At 42.6% G+C, this 15,269-nt stretch overlaps 1 protein-coding gene across 2 annotated transcripts in view; it reads left to right on the top strand.

Moving 5' to 3' along the window:
- The window catches only part of nol8 (nucleolar protein 8), a 54,956-nt gene that overhangs the window by 31,970 nt on the left and 7,717 nt on the right, over positions 1-15,269 (top strand). For both annotated transcript variants that reach the window (XM_055648267.1, XM_055648268.1), the window contains exons 13-16: positions 897-1,201; positions 5,252-5,375; positions 8,451-8,518; positions 8,652-8,734. In XM_055648267.1, coding sequence (XP_055504242.1) covers positions 897-1,201; positions 5,252-5,375; positions 8,451-8,518; positions 8,652-8,734 — 580 coding nt within the window. The remainder of the gene's footprint in view (positions 1-896; positions 1,202-5,251; positions 5,376-8,450; positions 8,519-8,651; positions 8,735-15,269) is intronic.

Raw genomic sequence — 15,269 nt, 5'->3', positions numbered from 1 at the left:
TCCAGGCTTTCTTACTCCCAAGATAGACACAAAAAGCTTGAGTAACTCAGTGGGACAGACAGTATCTCTGGAGAGAAGGAATGGGTGACGTTTCGGGTAAAGACCCTTCAAGTTAGCCTTGCCCCAATTCAGAATCAAAGCAAAAATATGCTATTTTGAGCATAATTATTGCATTCACACAATATGATTTGTCATGTTAGTATTAGAGGGTATGAGGTAATGTGCGTGGGAGGAAATATAAATATTTTGCAACAGTACTGAAACTGCATGCAACGTATTCATGAACAGTATTGCAATTTAATTTTAAAGAAACATGAGAATATTTTTAATTAAGTTGTATTTTAAAAGAGTTAATAAAAATTGAGCTTTTCACAATGTCTTCCCAAATTTTTGAAGATTACATTTTATTTCTTGAACTTTGTCATTCACATTGTGATATCTCCAAACAATTACTACAGTTTAAGACATTAAGATATTCAACAAATCTTAATATTCAGAAAAACCAGATTAACAATCTTGCAATAAACAAAATAATGTTTTGAGTGTATCGCTGTACAAAATCGGAAATCACTAAAAAATCAATCTGCCAGATCTAACTTCCTCACAGTATGTTTTATTTTATTTGTGGAGATGTATTTATTTTTCACATCATTCCCCATCCTTTCTCTGTTATTCTACTGACAAATGTAAATGTGTACAATGGATTTGGGAAAGACATTGGTAATCCCACTGAACCCAGTTATATTTCTTGCCATTTGGTTCAACGTGTTATGATAAAAAGCCTCCTTGTACCTTTTAACCTGATTTTGAAGTCTGTTTCTGCTAAGAAAAAGATGCTTTGATCTAGGTCATATTAGTCTGATTTTAACTACTGACTTGTTTCATAAATGTTGCAGCAAAGCAGAAAGAAAGAAAAGGAAAATAGAGGAAGAGAAACTTCCTGAAGTATCAAAAGAAATCTATTATGATGTCAATAAGGACTTGAAAGGGATGTTCACTTCCAATACCAAAGAAAACGAAGTTACATTGGCTAAGGAAGATGAAATTCAGCTAGAAAATCAGTGTCCTGAACCTCGCGAAATGCCAACCATCCAGCAGGCATTTGATTACCCATCCAGTAATGATGCTGCAAAAGAAGATTCGTCTAATTTTACGTTTTCGTTTTTTGAAGCAGCAACCCAAGATGGCAATCAAAAGTCAGGTAAACATATTTATGACTGCTGTTTGTTCATTTTGCTGATTAGGTTTGGGGATAGAACGTATTATCTCATAAGCTAACAGGTTTTAACCTCCAGTAGCCTTACTTATGCTAAATGTGCTACAAGAGGAGCTAACACACTGGACAAGGTCTACTCCAACATCAAGCTGGGCTACAGGGCTAGACCACTACCACACCTGGGCCAGTCTGACCATATGTCCCTGTTTTTAATTCCTGCATATTTCTGTCAGCCCACACTACAGCAATACGTTCATATATCAGTACCTGAAAAGTCATCCCAGTTACTAATTTCCTGATTGAATGGGAAACTGTAAATATGCCATCCAGTTATGTCAGGAGGAAGATTTGAGACCATTATTTTCAGAGAGAGGATGACTATTTTACTATCTATCCATTATGGGAGCCAGTGTAGCTCAGTGAACATAGGAGTGTTGGGTGGATGAATAAAAGGTGTTAGCACACTGGCGTTACTCTGGATGGCCTTTAGTTTATGAAAGAGAACAAAGTTATGAAGTAACACAAGCACGGATGAAAGTTTCAGCAGCAGCTGAGCTGATTTCGAAGTGACGTTGGGTGATTACATAGTGGCGGAGTAAGCAATTATGGTGAGAGCACATAGGCAAACCAAAGCGCAACTCTGATTCATATGTGGTATCAATGTTTTAATCATCTGATTCATTATTATATAGTTGCCGGGGGGAAGGCATGGAGGGGTTTGGAGCTGTTTACTTTGATCAAAGCTATATTGAGTTGAAGGACATTCCTGTTCTCAAATACTGAATAGACAATAGGTGCAGGAGTAGGCCATTTGGCCCTTCAAGCCAGTACCGCCATTCAATGTGATCATGGCTGAACATCCACAATCAGTACCGCGTTCCTGCCCTCTCCACTGAATCTGCTATCTTCAAGAGCCCTTTCTAACTCTCACTTGAAAGTATCCAGAGAACTGGCCTCCACTGCCCTCTGAGACAGAGAATTCCACAGACTCACAACTCTCTGTGTGAAAATGTGTTTCCTCATCTCCGTTCTAAATGGTTTACCCCTTATTCTTAAACTGTGGCCCCTGGTTCTGGACTTCCCCAACATCGGGGAGTCCAGAACCAGGTTTCCTGCCTCTAGCATGTCCAAACCCTTAATAATCTTATATGTTTCAATAAGATATCCTCTCATCCTTCTAAATTCCAGAGTATAAAAGCCCAACTGCTCCATTCTCTCAGCATATGACAGACCCGCCATCCCGGGAATTAACCTTGTGAATCTACGTTGCGCTCCCTCAATAGCAAGAATGTCCTTCAAGTTTGGAGACCAAAACTGCACACAATGCTCCAGGTGTGGTCTCACTAGGGCCCTGTACAACTGTAGAAGGACCTCTTTGTTCTTATACTCAACTCCTCTTGTTATGAAGGCCAACATGCCATTTGCTTTCTTCACTGCCTGCTGTACCTACATGCTTACCTTCATTGACTGATGAACAAGGACCCTCATATCCCGTTGTACTTCCCCTTTTCCCAACTTGACACCATTTAGATAATGATCTGCCTTCCTGTTTTTGCTACCAAAGTGGATAATCTCACATTTATCCACATTAAACTGCATCTGCCCACTCACCCAATCTGCCCAAGTCACCCTGCATTCTCATAGCATCCTCCTCACAGTTCACACTGCCACCCAGCTTTGTGTCATCTGCAAATTTGTTAATGTTACGTAATCCCTTCATCTAATTCATTAACATATATTGTAAATAACTGCGGACCCAGCACCAAGCCTTGTGGTACCCCTCTAGTCACTGCCTGCCATTCTGAAGATGGGATAGTGGCACATTTGGAAAGTGGTGAAATCATTGGACAAAGTCAGCATGGATTTACGAAAGGTAAATCATGTCTGATGAATCTTATAGAATTTTTGGAGGATGTAACTAGTAGAGTGGATAGGGGAGAACCAGTGGATGTGTTATATCTGGACTTTCAGAAGGCTTTCGACAAGGTCCCACATAAGAGATTAGTATAAAACCTAAAGCACATGGTATTAGGGGTTCAGTATTGATGTGGTTAGAGAACTGGCTGGCAAACAGGAAGCAAAGAGTAGGAGTAAACTGGACCTTTTCACAATGGCAGGCAGTGACTAGTGGGGTACCGCAAGGCTCAGTGCTGGGACCCCAGCTATTTACAATATATATTAATGATCTGGATGAGGCAATTGAAGTCAATATCTCCAAGTTTGCGGATGACACTAAGCTGGGGGACAGTGTTAGCTGTGAGGAAGATGCTAGGAGGCTGCAAGGTGACTTGGATAGGCTGGGTGAGTGGGCAAATGTATGGCAGATGCAGTATAATGTGGATAAATGTGAGGTTATCCACTTTGGTGGCAAAAACAGGAAAGCAGACTATTATCTAAATGGTGGCCGATTAGGAAAAGGGGAGATGCAACGAGACCTGGGTGTCATGGTACACCAGTCATTGAAAGTAGGCATGCACGTGCAGCAGGCAGTGAAGAAAGCGAATGGTATGTTAGCATTCATAGCAAAAGGATTTGAGTATAGGAGCAGGGAGGTTCTACTGCAGTTGTACAGGGTCTTGGTGAGACCACACCTGGAGTATTGCGTACAGTTTTGGCCTCCAAATCCGAGGAAGGACATTATTGCCATAGAGGGAGTACAGAGAAGGTTCACCAGACTGATTCCTGGGATGTCAGGACTTTCATATGAAGAAAGACTGGATAGACTCGGCTTGTACTCGCTAAAATTTAGGAGATTGAGGGGGAATCTTATAGAAACTTACAAAATTCTTAAGGGGTTGGACAGGCTAGATGCAGGAAGATTGTTCCCGATGTTGGGGAAGTCCAGGACAAGGGGTCACAGCTTAAGGATAGAGGGGAAATCCTTTAAGACCGAGATGAGAAAAACATTTTTCACACAGAAAGTGGTGAATCTCTGGAACTGTCTGCCACAGAAGGTAGTTGAGGCCAGTTCATTGGCTATATTTAAGAGGGAGTTAGATGTGGCCCTTGTGGCTAAAGGGATCAGGGGGTATGGAGAGAAGGCAGGTACGGGATACTGAGTTGAGCCATGATCATATTGATCATATCAGGCTCGAACGGCCGAATGGCCTACTCCTGCACCTATTTTCTATGCATCTATGAAAGGGGCCCATTAATCCGTACTCTTTGTATCCTGTCTGTCAACCCATTTTCTATCCATGTCAGCACTCTACCCGCAATACCATGTGCCCTAATTTTGCCCACTAATCTCCTACGTGGGACCTTATCAAATGCTTTCAGAAAGTCCAGGTACACTACATCCACTGGCTCTCCCTTGTCCATTTTCCTAGTTACATCCTCAAAAAAGTCCAGAGAATTAGTCAAGCATGATTTCCCCTTTGTAAATAATGGTTAAACTTGGAAGCAATGGAACGGTGACTGAGAGACAAAAGGAGGTGGTGTTGAGTGAGATACAGCTGTATATTGTCAGTACATTTGAAAACTGGGTGCAATAACTAGTTTGTTGGAGGGCTTCCAAAGTATTCATCCAGGAATGGAAAGAGAGAGAATTGTTGATAATTATGGATAAGCTAGGGAAGACTGGGTGAGTGTAGACCTACCTATCTGGATTTTGGTAGAAAGATGTTAGAGGAGGATGGTGAGGTTAATCTTGTCACAGGTTGCAGAGAGATGTAATAAGATGATGTTACATGTATTATCTCGGTTACAATCACATGGGATATCCCTATTGACTTTGTTAAAAGCCATTTTTATACAGTGACATGCCAAAAGCCTGACTGGAAAGGAAGATGGACACAAATCTGAGGGGAGAGGAGGAGTTTAGCAAAAAGTAAATTTGGAGTGTAGATTTAAAAAAAAACAAAGCACAAAGTTTGGAGCTCATTTGTAAATCCTTCCCTGTACAAGGATGCTGCTGATCATGGGTACTCAACAGAGTGTGCTGATCAAATGTATTACACGCCTACATTATTGTAGATTCAGTTTATAAAATGTACAGAAATCAGATCTTTTGATTTGTATTTTACTATTTTTCAGAACATTATGTAACTGGGCAAGTACCTATGTCGGCTTTTCCATGGCATGAAGATCCTCGATTCCAGGACAGCTCGTCTGAAGATGAGGATGACATAGAAAATTGTGAAGATATCACTGCAGAAAAGTAAAACATTGTTGTTAATTTGGAATTGACCTGGGTTTTTGGGACAGATCTTCTACATAAGGGGATAGGCCAGCTTTTAAACACTTAACTGGGAGGAGATTGGTTCCCCATGTATTGGGTGACATGCAGCCTTTTGTTTCATGTATGTGATAACACCAGCACATCCATCCTGTGCTAGTGGACTCCACCAGGGAAATGCTGACATCTTCAGATTTCCCAGCTCTTTCGACAAAGAATTCTGATGGTGGAAACTGCGGATTTTAACACAAAAGAATTAAGTACTGGAGTAACTCAATGGATTGGGCAACATCTCTGGAGAATATGGATTTGCAGCATTTTGGCGTGGAAGTCTCGATGTTGAAATTGGCCGCCACACCTGACCTACGTTCAGGGGGGCCTCTGGGGGTGGGGTAGCAAGTGCGCTTTTGTAATTTTGTCAGGATTAAAAGAGGTGACGGGCCACCAGTTTCCGGAAAATCAGAGGTGGACCAGTATTTCTACAGGTGCTGTCTGTACGGAATTTGTACGTTCTCCCTATGATCACATGGTTTTCTCCGGGTGCTCTGGTTTCCTCCCACAAGCCAAAGACGTACAGGTCTGTAGGTTAATTGGCTTTGTTAAAGTAGTAAATTATCCCTGGTGTGTAGAACAGTGCTAGTGTAAGCACTATGACTGATAGTGATAGCTAATCAGCTAATACGCAGTGACTAGTGGGGCGCACACACACACACACCCAAGTTTGCACATGACAGAAAGCTGGGTGGCAGTGTGAGCTGCGAGGAGGATGCAATTAGGCTGCAGGGTGACTTGGATAGGTTGGATGAGTGGGCAGATGAGGTTTAATGTGGATAAATGTGAGGTTATCCACTTTGGTGACAAGAAGGCAAGTTATTATTTGAATGGTGTCAGATTAGGAAAAGGGGAGGTGCAACGAGACCTAGGTGTCAGTCACTGAAAGTAAGCGTGCAAGTACAGCAGGTAGTGAAGAAAGCAAAGGGCATGTTGGTCTTCATGGCGAGAGGATTTGAGTATAGGAGCAAGGAGGTCCTACTGCAATTGTACAGGGCCCTGGTGAGAGAGTATTGTGTGCATTTTTGGTCTCCTAATTTGAGGAAGGACATTCTTGCTATTGAAGGAGTGCAGTGTAGATTCATCAGGTTAATTTCCGGGATGGCGGGACTGACGTATGAATGAATGGATCGACTGGCCTTATATTCACTGGAATTTAGAAGGATGAGGAGAGGTCTAAAAACATATTATTCTTAAGCGTTTGGACAGGCTAAACGCAGGAGGACAGAACCAGGAGTCACAATTTAAGAATTAGCGGTAGGCCATTTAGGACTGAGAGGAGGAAAAACGTTTTCAGCTGGCAGTTGTGAATCTGTGGAATTCTCTGCCACAGAAGGCAGTGAAGGCCAATTCACTGGATGTTTTCAAGAGAGAGTTACATTTAGCTCTTAGGGCTAACGGAAACAAGGGATATGGGATATTGTATGATCAGCCATGAACATATTGAATGGCGGTGCTGGCTCGAAGGGCCAAATGGCTTACTCCTTCACCTAGTTTCTGTGTTTCTATCCCTCACCTTGCCTCCTCTGTATCCCGTAGGTCAGCTCTTGCTCTCCCTCTCCACAGACAGAACAACAACCGAGTTCTCCGTCTTCTTGCCATTCATTCCACCAGCCTCCACATCCAACATATCATTCTCCGACATTTCCACCACCTTAAACCTTATCCACCACCAGCTCCCTCCAAAATCCCTTGCTCACTCACCCTTTCACACCCCAACCACCACTTCCCGACGTACCTACCCCAGCAACCGCAGGGGATGTAATACCTGTCCCCACCTCCGCCCTCACATCCAACCAGTGATCCCATCAGACCCACCAAATGAGACACAGGTTCACATGGATCTCTTCTAACTTCATCCACATGCATTTGAAGCTGCTGATGTGGCCGCCTTTACAGTGGTTAGACCAAGTATAGGCTGAGATTGTTTTGTTGAACATTTGCACTGGTGTGCCAAGACCTGCTGGATTTCTCAGTTAACCCTGTTAACACTCCTTCCCATTCTCAAACCGACCATTCTGTGCTGGGCCTCTTCTACTGCCAGCGTGAGGCCACACTTAGTGACATGCCAAAAGCCTGACTGGAAAGGAAGATGGACACAAATCTGAGGGTTACAACACGTTTGAGGAGTTTAGCAAAAAGTAAATTTGGAGTGTAGATTTAAAAAAAAACAAAGCACAAAGTTTGGAGCTCATTTGTAAATCCTTCCCTGTAGCACCTCATATTCCGCTTGTCAATCTTACATCCCAACTGTACGAACATATTTAAATATCCAATTTTATGTATCGAACCAACAACAACCCTTTCCCCTTCCTCTGTCTCCTTCCACCTATATCGCCTCCTCTGTCTTCGTATTTCACGCATCTTCTCGCCGTATCTCATAGCCTTTTGCTTTATTCCCATTTCTGGCCAATGTCCAAATATCTGCCAATCAAAACTCCCATCACTTGTATCACCTACCACGTGCTAGGCTCTGTCCTTCCCTCACCAGCTTTCTTCGTCCCGTATCCCCCCCACTACAATTGGCTTGAAAAAGGCAACCAACCTGTAACGTCACATGTCCATGTTCTCCAGAGATGCAGCCCGACCCACTGAGCTACTCGTGTACAGTATGAATTAACTGATAGCATGCAGAGATTTTAACTGTATCGTGGTACGTGACAAAAATAAACCTAAACTAAATAGTGTTCCCCAATTCATTTAGTTACAATAATATAATATGATAATATAATTCTATTAGAATTATTATAATAATAACATAATTAGCATACACAATGAAAGAACTACCTGTAATTATAAAGCAAATCATTTTACAATCGCTTTGATATCCTTTTGTGTTTGCCTTTGAAAATTATGGATTATTACGATAATATTTGAATTACATTTTAATTTTTACTTTATTTGTATTTTGTAAATCTTTTAATCCTCTTAATCTTAGTTAGAATTGAGAAAAATTGTGATTGCTTGGTAACTTTAGTGACATTTGTTTTGGATTTGTTTTTACAGTTTGGTGGCATTTCCTGAGAAGAAAACAAATTTATTTTTCTTTTTCAAAGATGACCAAAGACTCATAGGTAAAGTAAATGCATTTTAAATTACAATGTTTAGTAGATATATTTGGTTTCTGTACTCTTGTACTGCTCCATCTCTGGTGACAACATTTTAAATAGATTATGGCTTAGCACAACTCCATCTCTTTGCATCTAGATGGCCCTAAAATGTTTTGTCGAACTACACACCTGGAAGATGAGAGAGATGCCTGGGAAGAAAACCGAGATTTACTAATTGAGGTAAATGATTTCATAAATGACCGATTCCATCTACCCATCACTCCCTCCCCATTTGATTACACCTGTTACTGACCAGTTTCTATTCCACTCCCACCACTCTTTCCCCCCCGAGCAGCATCTGGATGCTTATCTACTAAATCCATTCCCCCCCCCCCCCCCCGAGCAACATCCGGTATGTACCCTGCCTTATACTAACACTATAAACCATCGTGATGTTTCAGTAAATCCACAAAGCACCACTTGGTGTCCAAATTATTCTTCCCAAAGAGTGAAGCCCTGAACTAAATCCAAAATCTTTGTATTTATTGGAATACAACCTTTGTATTCCAGCCCCTGATGAGTAAAGATCCTAATGCCAGCTACAAAAAAAGTTTTTTCTGTAGTTATCAGTCAGTTTTCATGATAATTTTGACACCAAAATGTCTCCGCTCATCCACAGCACTTAGTTTATTTCATCTCGGAAAATATTTTTCATTGGCCAAAAAGTCAAAGACCGTAAGGTGGGCGTCGATAAATAGATCCATGCTATTTCTATTCACTGCTGTCATAAATATGGAAGAAACATTAACTCTTGGAGATTTACATTTTATCCACTTGGATACTAGGACATGCATTTGAGTTACTATGCACTTTCTTTTTGTGCACCCTTTTGAATGTTGTGTCTTTCATGGGGAATTGGGTCAATAAGTTGTCTGCACACTTTAAAAAAAATTGACATCAAATGAGACTATTTATCATATGAATATCAAGAAAACAATCCAGCACCATTAATATCACCATTTTCGATGATTCGCAAACTTTTTGTGAGGATGGCTAAATTTTGACAGCATATAATTTCTGAGAACCACCCATTCAATCGCATTTGGAGTATTTGGGATTCTGGTATCTAAGCTGTAGGTAGGATGTGATTAAGCTAGAGAGGGTGGCAGCTCGCAGCTCGATGACCTAGCACTCAATGACCTCTGTCTGGTCAGGGAGAGTGAGGAGGTCATAGAGAGGAGTTATAGGGAGATGGTCACTCCAAGACCACGGGTGGCAGACAAGTGGGTCACTGTTAGGAAGGGCAAGGGGCAGAGGCAGGGACTAGTGAGTACCCCGGTGGCTGTACACCTTGAAAATAAGTACTCATGTTTGAGTACATTTGGGGGGGACAGCTTACCTGGGGGCAGCGACAGCGGCCGGGCCTCCGGCACAGAGACCAGCACTGTTGCTCAGAAGGGTAGAAAGAAGAGGAGGGCAATAGTAATAGGGGACTCTATAGTTAGGGGATCGGATAGGCGATTCTGTGGATGCAGTCAGGAGACCCGGATGGTAGTTTGCCTCCCTGGTGCCCTGGCCTGGGATGTGTCTGAACGCGTCCAAGATATCCTGAAATCGGAGGGAGAGGAGCCTGAGGTCATGGTACATATAGGTACCAATGACATAGGTAGAAAAAGAGAAGAGGACCTGAAAGGAGAATTTAGGGAGTTGGGAGGAGAGTTAAGGAGAAGGACCAAAAAAGTAACCATCTCAGGATTACTGCCTGTGCCACGCGACAGTGAGAGTAGGAATGGAATGAGGTGGAGGATAAATGCGTGACTGAGGGACTGTTGCAGTGGGCAGGGATTCAAGTTTCTGGATCATTTGGACCTCTTTTGGGGAAGGTGTGACCTGTACAGAAAGGACGGGTTGCACTTGAACCCGAGGGGGACCAATATCCTGGCGGGGAGATTTGCAAAGGCTTCTGGGGAGACTTTAAACTAGAACAGTTGGGGGGGAGGGAGTCAAATAGGGAAAGCTAGTAGTCAGTGTGTGAGGCAGGAGGCAGAGAAGGGAAGCACTCGGACCCAACATGTAGGGGAGAAAGAAGAAAAAGATAATAAACAGAGAATAAAAGGTGGTGGATTTCTTAAATGTGTATATTTTAATGCTAGGAGCATTGTAAGAAAGGTGGATGAGCTGAGAGACTGGATTGACACCTGGAAGTATGATGTTGTGGTGATCAGTGAAACATGGTTGCAGGAGGGCTGTGATTGGAAAATAAATATTCCAGGATTTTGTTGCTTCAGGTGTGATAGAATTGGGGGGGCAAGAGGTGGAGGTGTTGCATTGCTTGTCAGGGAAGATATTACAGCAGTGCTTTGGCAGGATAGATTAGAGGGCTCGTCATAGGAGGCTATTTGGGTGGAACTGAGAAATGGGAAAGATGTAGCAACACTTATAGGGGTGTATAATAGACCGCCTAATGGGGAGCGAGAATTGGAAGAGCAAATATGTAAGGAGATCGCAGATATTAGTAGTAAGCACAAGGTAGTGATTGTGGGAGATTTCAATTTTCCACACATAGACTGGGAAACACATTCTGTAAATGGGCTGGATGGTTTGGAGTTTGTAAAATGTGTGCAGGATAATTTTTTGCAGCAATACATAGAGGTACCTACTAGAGAAGGGGCAGTGCTGGACCTCCTGTTAAGAAATGAGACAGGAAATTAGGTGGCGGAGATATGCGTTGGGGAGCACTTCGGGTCCAGTGATCACAATACCATTAGTTTCAATATAATTATGGAGAGGGTCATTTGGCCTAGGGTTGAGATTTTTGATTGGAGGAAGGCATGGAGGAAGAAATGGAGGACATTCAAAGGTGACATTTTAAGAGTACAGAATCTTTATGTCCCTGTTCGGTTGAAAGGAAATAGTAAAAATTGGAAAGAACCATGGTTTTCAAGGGAAATTGGACACTTGGTTCGGAAAAAGAGAGAGATCTACAATAGTTATAGGCAGCATGGAGTAAATGAGGTGCTTGAGGAGTATAAAGAATGTAAAAAGAATCTCAAGAAAGAAATTAGAAAAGCTAAAAGAAGATATGAGGTTGCTTTGGCAAGTAAGGTGAAAGTAAATCCAAGGGTTTCTACAGCTATATTAATAGGAAAAGGATAACGAGGGATAAAATTGGTCCATTAGAGTCAGAGTGGACAGCTATCTGTGGAGCCAAAAGAGATGGGGGAGATATTGAACAATTTATTTTCTTCGGTATTCACCAAGGAGAAGAATATTGAATTATGTGAGGTAAGGGAAACAAGTAGAGTAGCTATGGAAACTATGAGATTTAAAGAAGAGGAAGTACTGACGTTTGCAAAATATTAAAGTGGATAAGTCTCCAGGTCCTGACAGGATATTCCCTAGGACATTGAGAGAAGTTATTGTAGAAATAGCAGGGGCTATGACAGAAATATTTCAAATGTCATTAGAAAAGTGAATAGTGCCGGTGGATTGGCGTACTGCGCATGTTGTTCCATTGTTTAAAAAGGGTTCTAAGAGTAAACCTAGCAATTATAGACCTGTTAGTTTGACGTCAGTGGTGGACAAATTAATGGAAAGGATACTTAGCAGGGCTCAAAATTAACAGGTGCCAATGGCAACTTACAGTCCCGCTGGGCAACCTAAAAGCCATGCCATTATGCCTGGCTTGGCAAGCAACCGGGACACCCGCCCGCCATCCGTGTCTTGGTCTCGGCTCGGCGTTAGCTCTCTGCTAGGCGCTCAGCTCTCCGCTCGGCGCTAGCTCTCGGGTCTCCGCTCGGCGCTGGCTCTCGGCGCTTGGCTCTAGCTCTTGGGTCGGCGCTAGCTCTCGGCCCGGGTCTCAGCTCGGCACGGCCGGCCGCCGAGTACATCACTGCCACGGCAACTGGTCGGCGTTGGCCACTTTCTCCCTAACTTTGCATTGTGGGAGCTCTGGCCGCCATTGCTGTCCGGTCGCTGCCACACCGCGACCGCTGAATAACAACGCAGAATCACTCCCTAGAGCTGCAGTAACTCCCTGGAGTAACTCTTGCTTCTTGGTTTCCTGATCCTCCAAAAATATTCGAAATGGAATTTAAATTTGTGGACCCACCACCACCAAACTCTGAAAAATAACAGCATTTTATCTATTTATTGTGTATATATATGGTCTATAGTATATAGACACACTGAACCTTTATCTCCTGTTCTGTATTATGTTTACATATTCTGTTGTGCTGCAGTAAGCAAGAATTTCATTGCCCTACCTGGGACACATGACAATAAAACTCTTTTGACTCTTGACTTGGACTTAAGCAAAAAAAGAGTTCTTGGGGAAAAAAAAGCTACCTTAAATTTAGTTGCGTCTGGTTGGTACCAATGGTAGGGTGAAGACTATTCCATGCTTTAATGGTGCGGGGGAATTCCATGGAGCAGCCAGCATCTCTGGATAGAAAAAATTGGGTGACGTTTCGGGTAGAAACCCTTCTTTACATTTCCTCTGGTTTTAATGTTTTTAGTTTAATTTAAAGATACAGCGTGGAAACAGGCCCTTCGGCCCACCGAGTCCACGCCGACCACCGATCACCCGTACTCTAGTTCTATCCCACACATCAGCGATGTAAGTCAAGAGTGTTTTATTCTCTCACGTCCCAGTTCAAACAATGAAATCCTTACTTGCAGCAGCACAACAGAATATGTAAACATAGTACTCTGTAAACAATGTTATAAACGAGAAAACAAAACTCCATACAGACAGCATCCGTATGCAGGATCAATTCCAGGTGTCTAGCAATTTTAGGCAGCAAATTTATGGCCAATGTACTGCCCCAATAGCCTTGAACTGAATTAAAACATACAATAGCTGTAAAGGGGGACAGCGTCACTTAGAGATTTAAGACTTTTTTTTTAGTAGCCAAAGTTATCAACGTATAAATTTTTGTGTGTTGGAAAATAAAATATAGTTGCACAGCTGGTGGACTTGCTGCCTCACACGCCAGAGATCTGTGTTCGATCCTGTTCTCGGGCACTGTCTGTGTTGAATTTGCACATTCTCCCTGCAAGTATGTGGGTTTCCTCCAACATCCCTTGTCTCTGTAAAATTGCCCCTAATGTGCAGGGAGTGGGTGAGGAAAGTGGGATAACAAAACTTGTGTGAATGGGTAGACAAAAATGCTGTAGAAACTCAGCAGGTGAGGCAGCATCTATGGAGCGAAAGAAATAGGCGACGTTTCGGGTCAAGACCCTTCTTCAGACTAATGTCGGGAGGGGTGGAGGCGGGAAAAAGAAAGGCAGTAGGCTGTGGGAGAGCTGGGAATGGGAGTGGAAGGAGGGAAAAAGCAAGGACTACCTGAAATTGGAGAAGCCAATGTTCATACCGCTGGGGTGTAAACTACCCAAGCAAAATATGAGGTGCTGTTCCTCCAATTTGCGGTGGGCCTCACTCTGATCATGGAGGAGGCTCAGGACAGAAAGGTCAGATTCGGAATGGGAGGGGGAGTTGAAGTGCTGAGCCACTGGGAGGTCAGGTTGGTTATTGCGAACTGAGTGGAGGTGTTGTGCGAAGCGATCGCCAAGCCTGTGCTTGGTCTCACCGAGGTTGATCATACGCTGAATAACCATATTTTTGTTTGGAAGTGGAAAGAGATAATAGAAATTGCATTATTGCAATGTGTAAAAAGAGATGAGATATTGTATTGTAATTTTGCAGCATGTCATTGTGGTATATATCATGTCTTGATTGGTGAATATGTTTAGTTTGTGACTTTATTTGATGCAGAAATAATATGTGAATGCTTCATTGACCATAATTCCGACTGGTAGCTATGCACTTCGTCCAAGCATGGATTTGGCAACCTAAAAAGCTGCCGAGGTTGCCCAGCTGGCAACAGGGAAAAAATGTTAAGCGAGAGCCCTGCTTAGAGATAATATATATAAGCATCTGGATAAACAGGGTCAGATTAGGAACAGTCAACATGGATTTGTGCCTGGAAGTTCATGTTTGACTAATCTTCTTGAATTTTTTGAAGAGGTTACTCGGGAAATTGATGAGGATAAAGCAGTGGATGTTGTATATATGGACTTCAGTAAGACCTTTGACAAGGTTCCTCGTGGAAGGTTGGTTAAGAAGGTTCAATTGTTGGGTATTAATGGTGGAGTAACAAATGGATTCAACAGTGGCTGAATGGGAGATGCCAGAGATTAATGGTGGATGGCTGTTTGTCAGGTTGGAGGCCGGTGACTAGTGGGGTGCCTCAGGGATCTGTGTTGGCTCCACTGTTGTTTATCATGTACATCAATGATCTGGATGATGGTGTTGTAAATTGGATTAGTAAGTATGCAGATGATACTAAGATAGGTGGTGTTGTGGATAATGAAGTAGATTTTCAGTCTACAGAGAGATTTAGGTCATTTGGAAGAGTGGGCTGAAAGATGGCAGATGGAGTTTAATGCTGATAAGTGTGAGGTGCTGCATCTTGGCAGGACAAATCAAAATAGGACGTACATGGTAAATGGTAGCGAATCGAGGAATGCAGTTGAACAGAGGGATCTAGGAATAACTGTGCATAGTTCCCTGAAGGTGGAATCTCATGTAGATAGGGTGGTAAAGATAGCTTTTGGTGTGCTGGCCTTTATAAATCAGAGCATTGAGTATAGAAGTTGGGATGTAATGTTAAAATTGTACAAGGCATTGGTGAGGCCAATTCTGGAGTATGGTGTACAATTTTGGTCGCCTAATTATAGGAAGGATGTCAACAAAATAGAGAGAGTACAGAGG

This window comes from Leucoraja erinacea, chromosome 16 (assembly GCF_028641065.1).
Source record: "Leucoraja erinacea ecotype New England chromosome 16, Leri_hhj_1, whole genome shotgun sequence".
Taxonomy (NCBI): Eukaryota; Metazoa; Chordata; class Chondrichthyes; order Rajiformes; family Rajidae; genus Leucoraja; species Leucoraja erinaceus.
The sequence above is the reverse complement of the archived record's forward strand: the minus strand, read 5'-3'. Positions and strand labels throughout refer to the sequence as shown.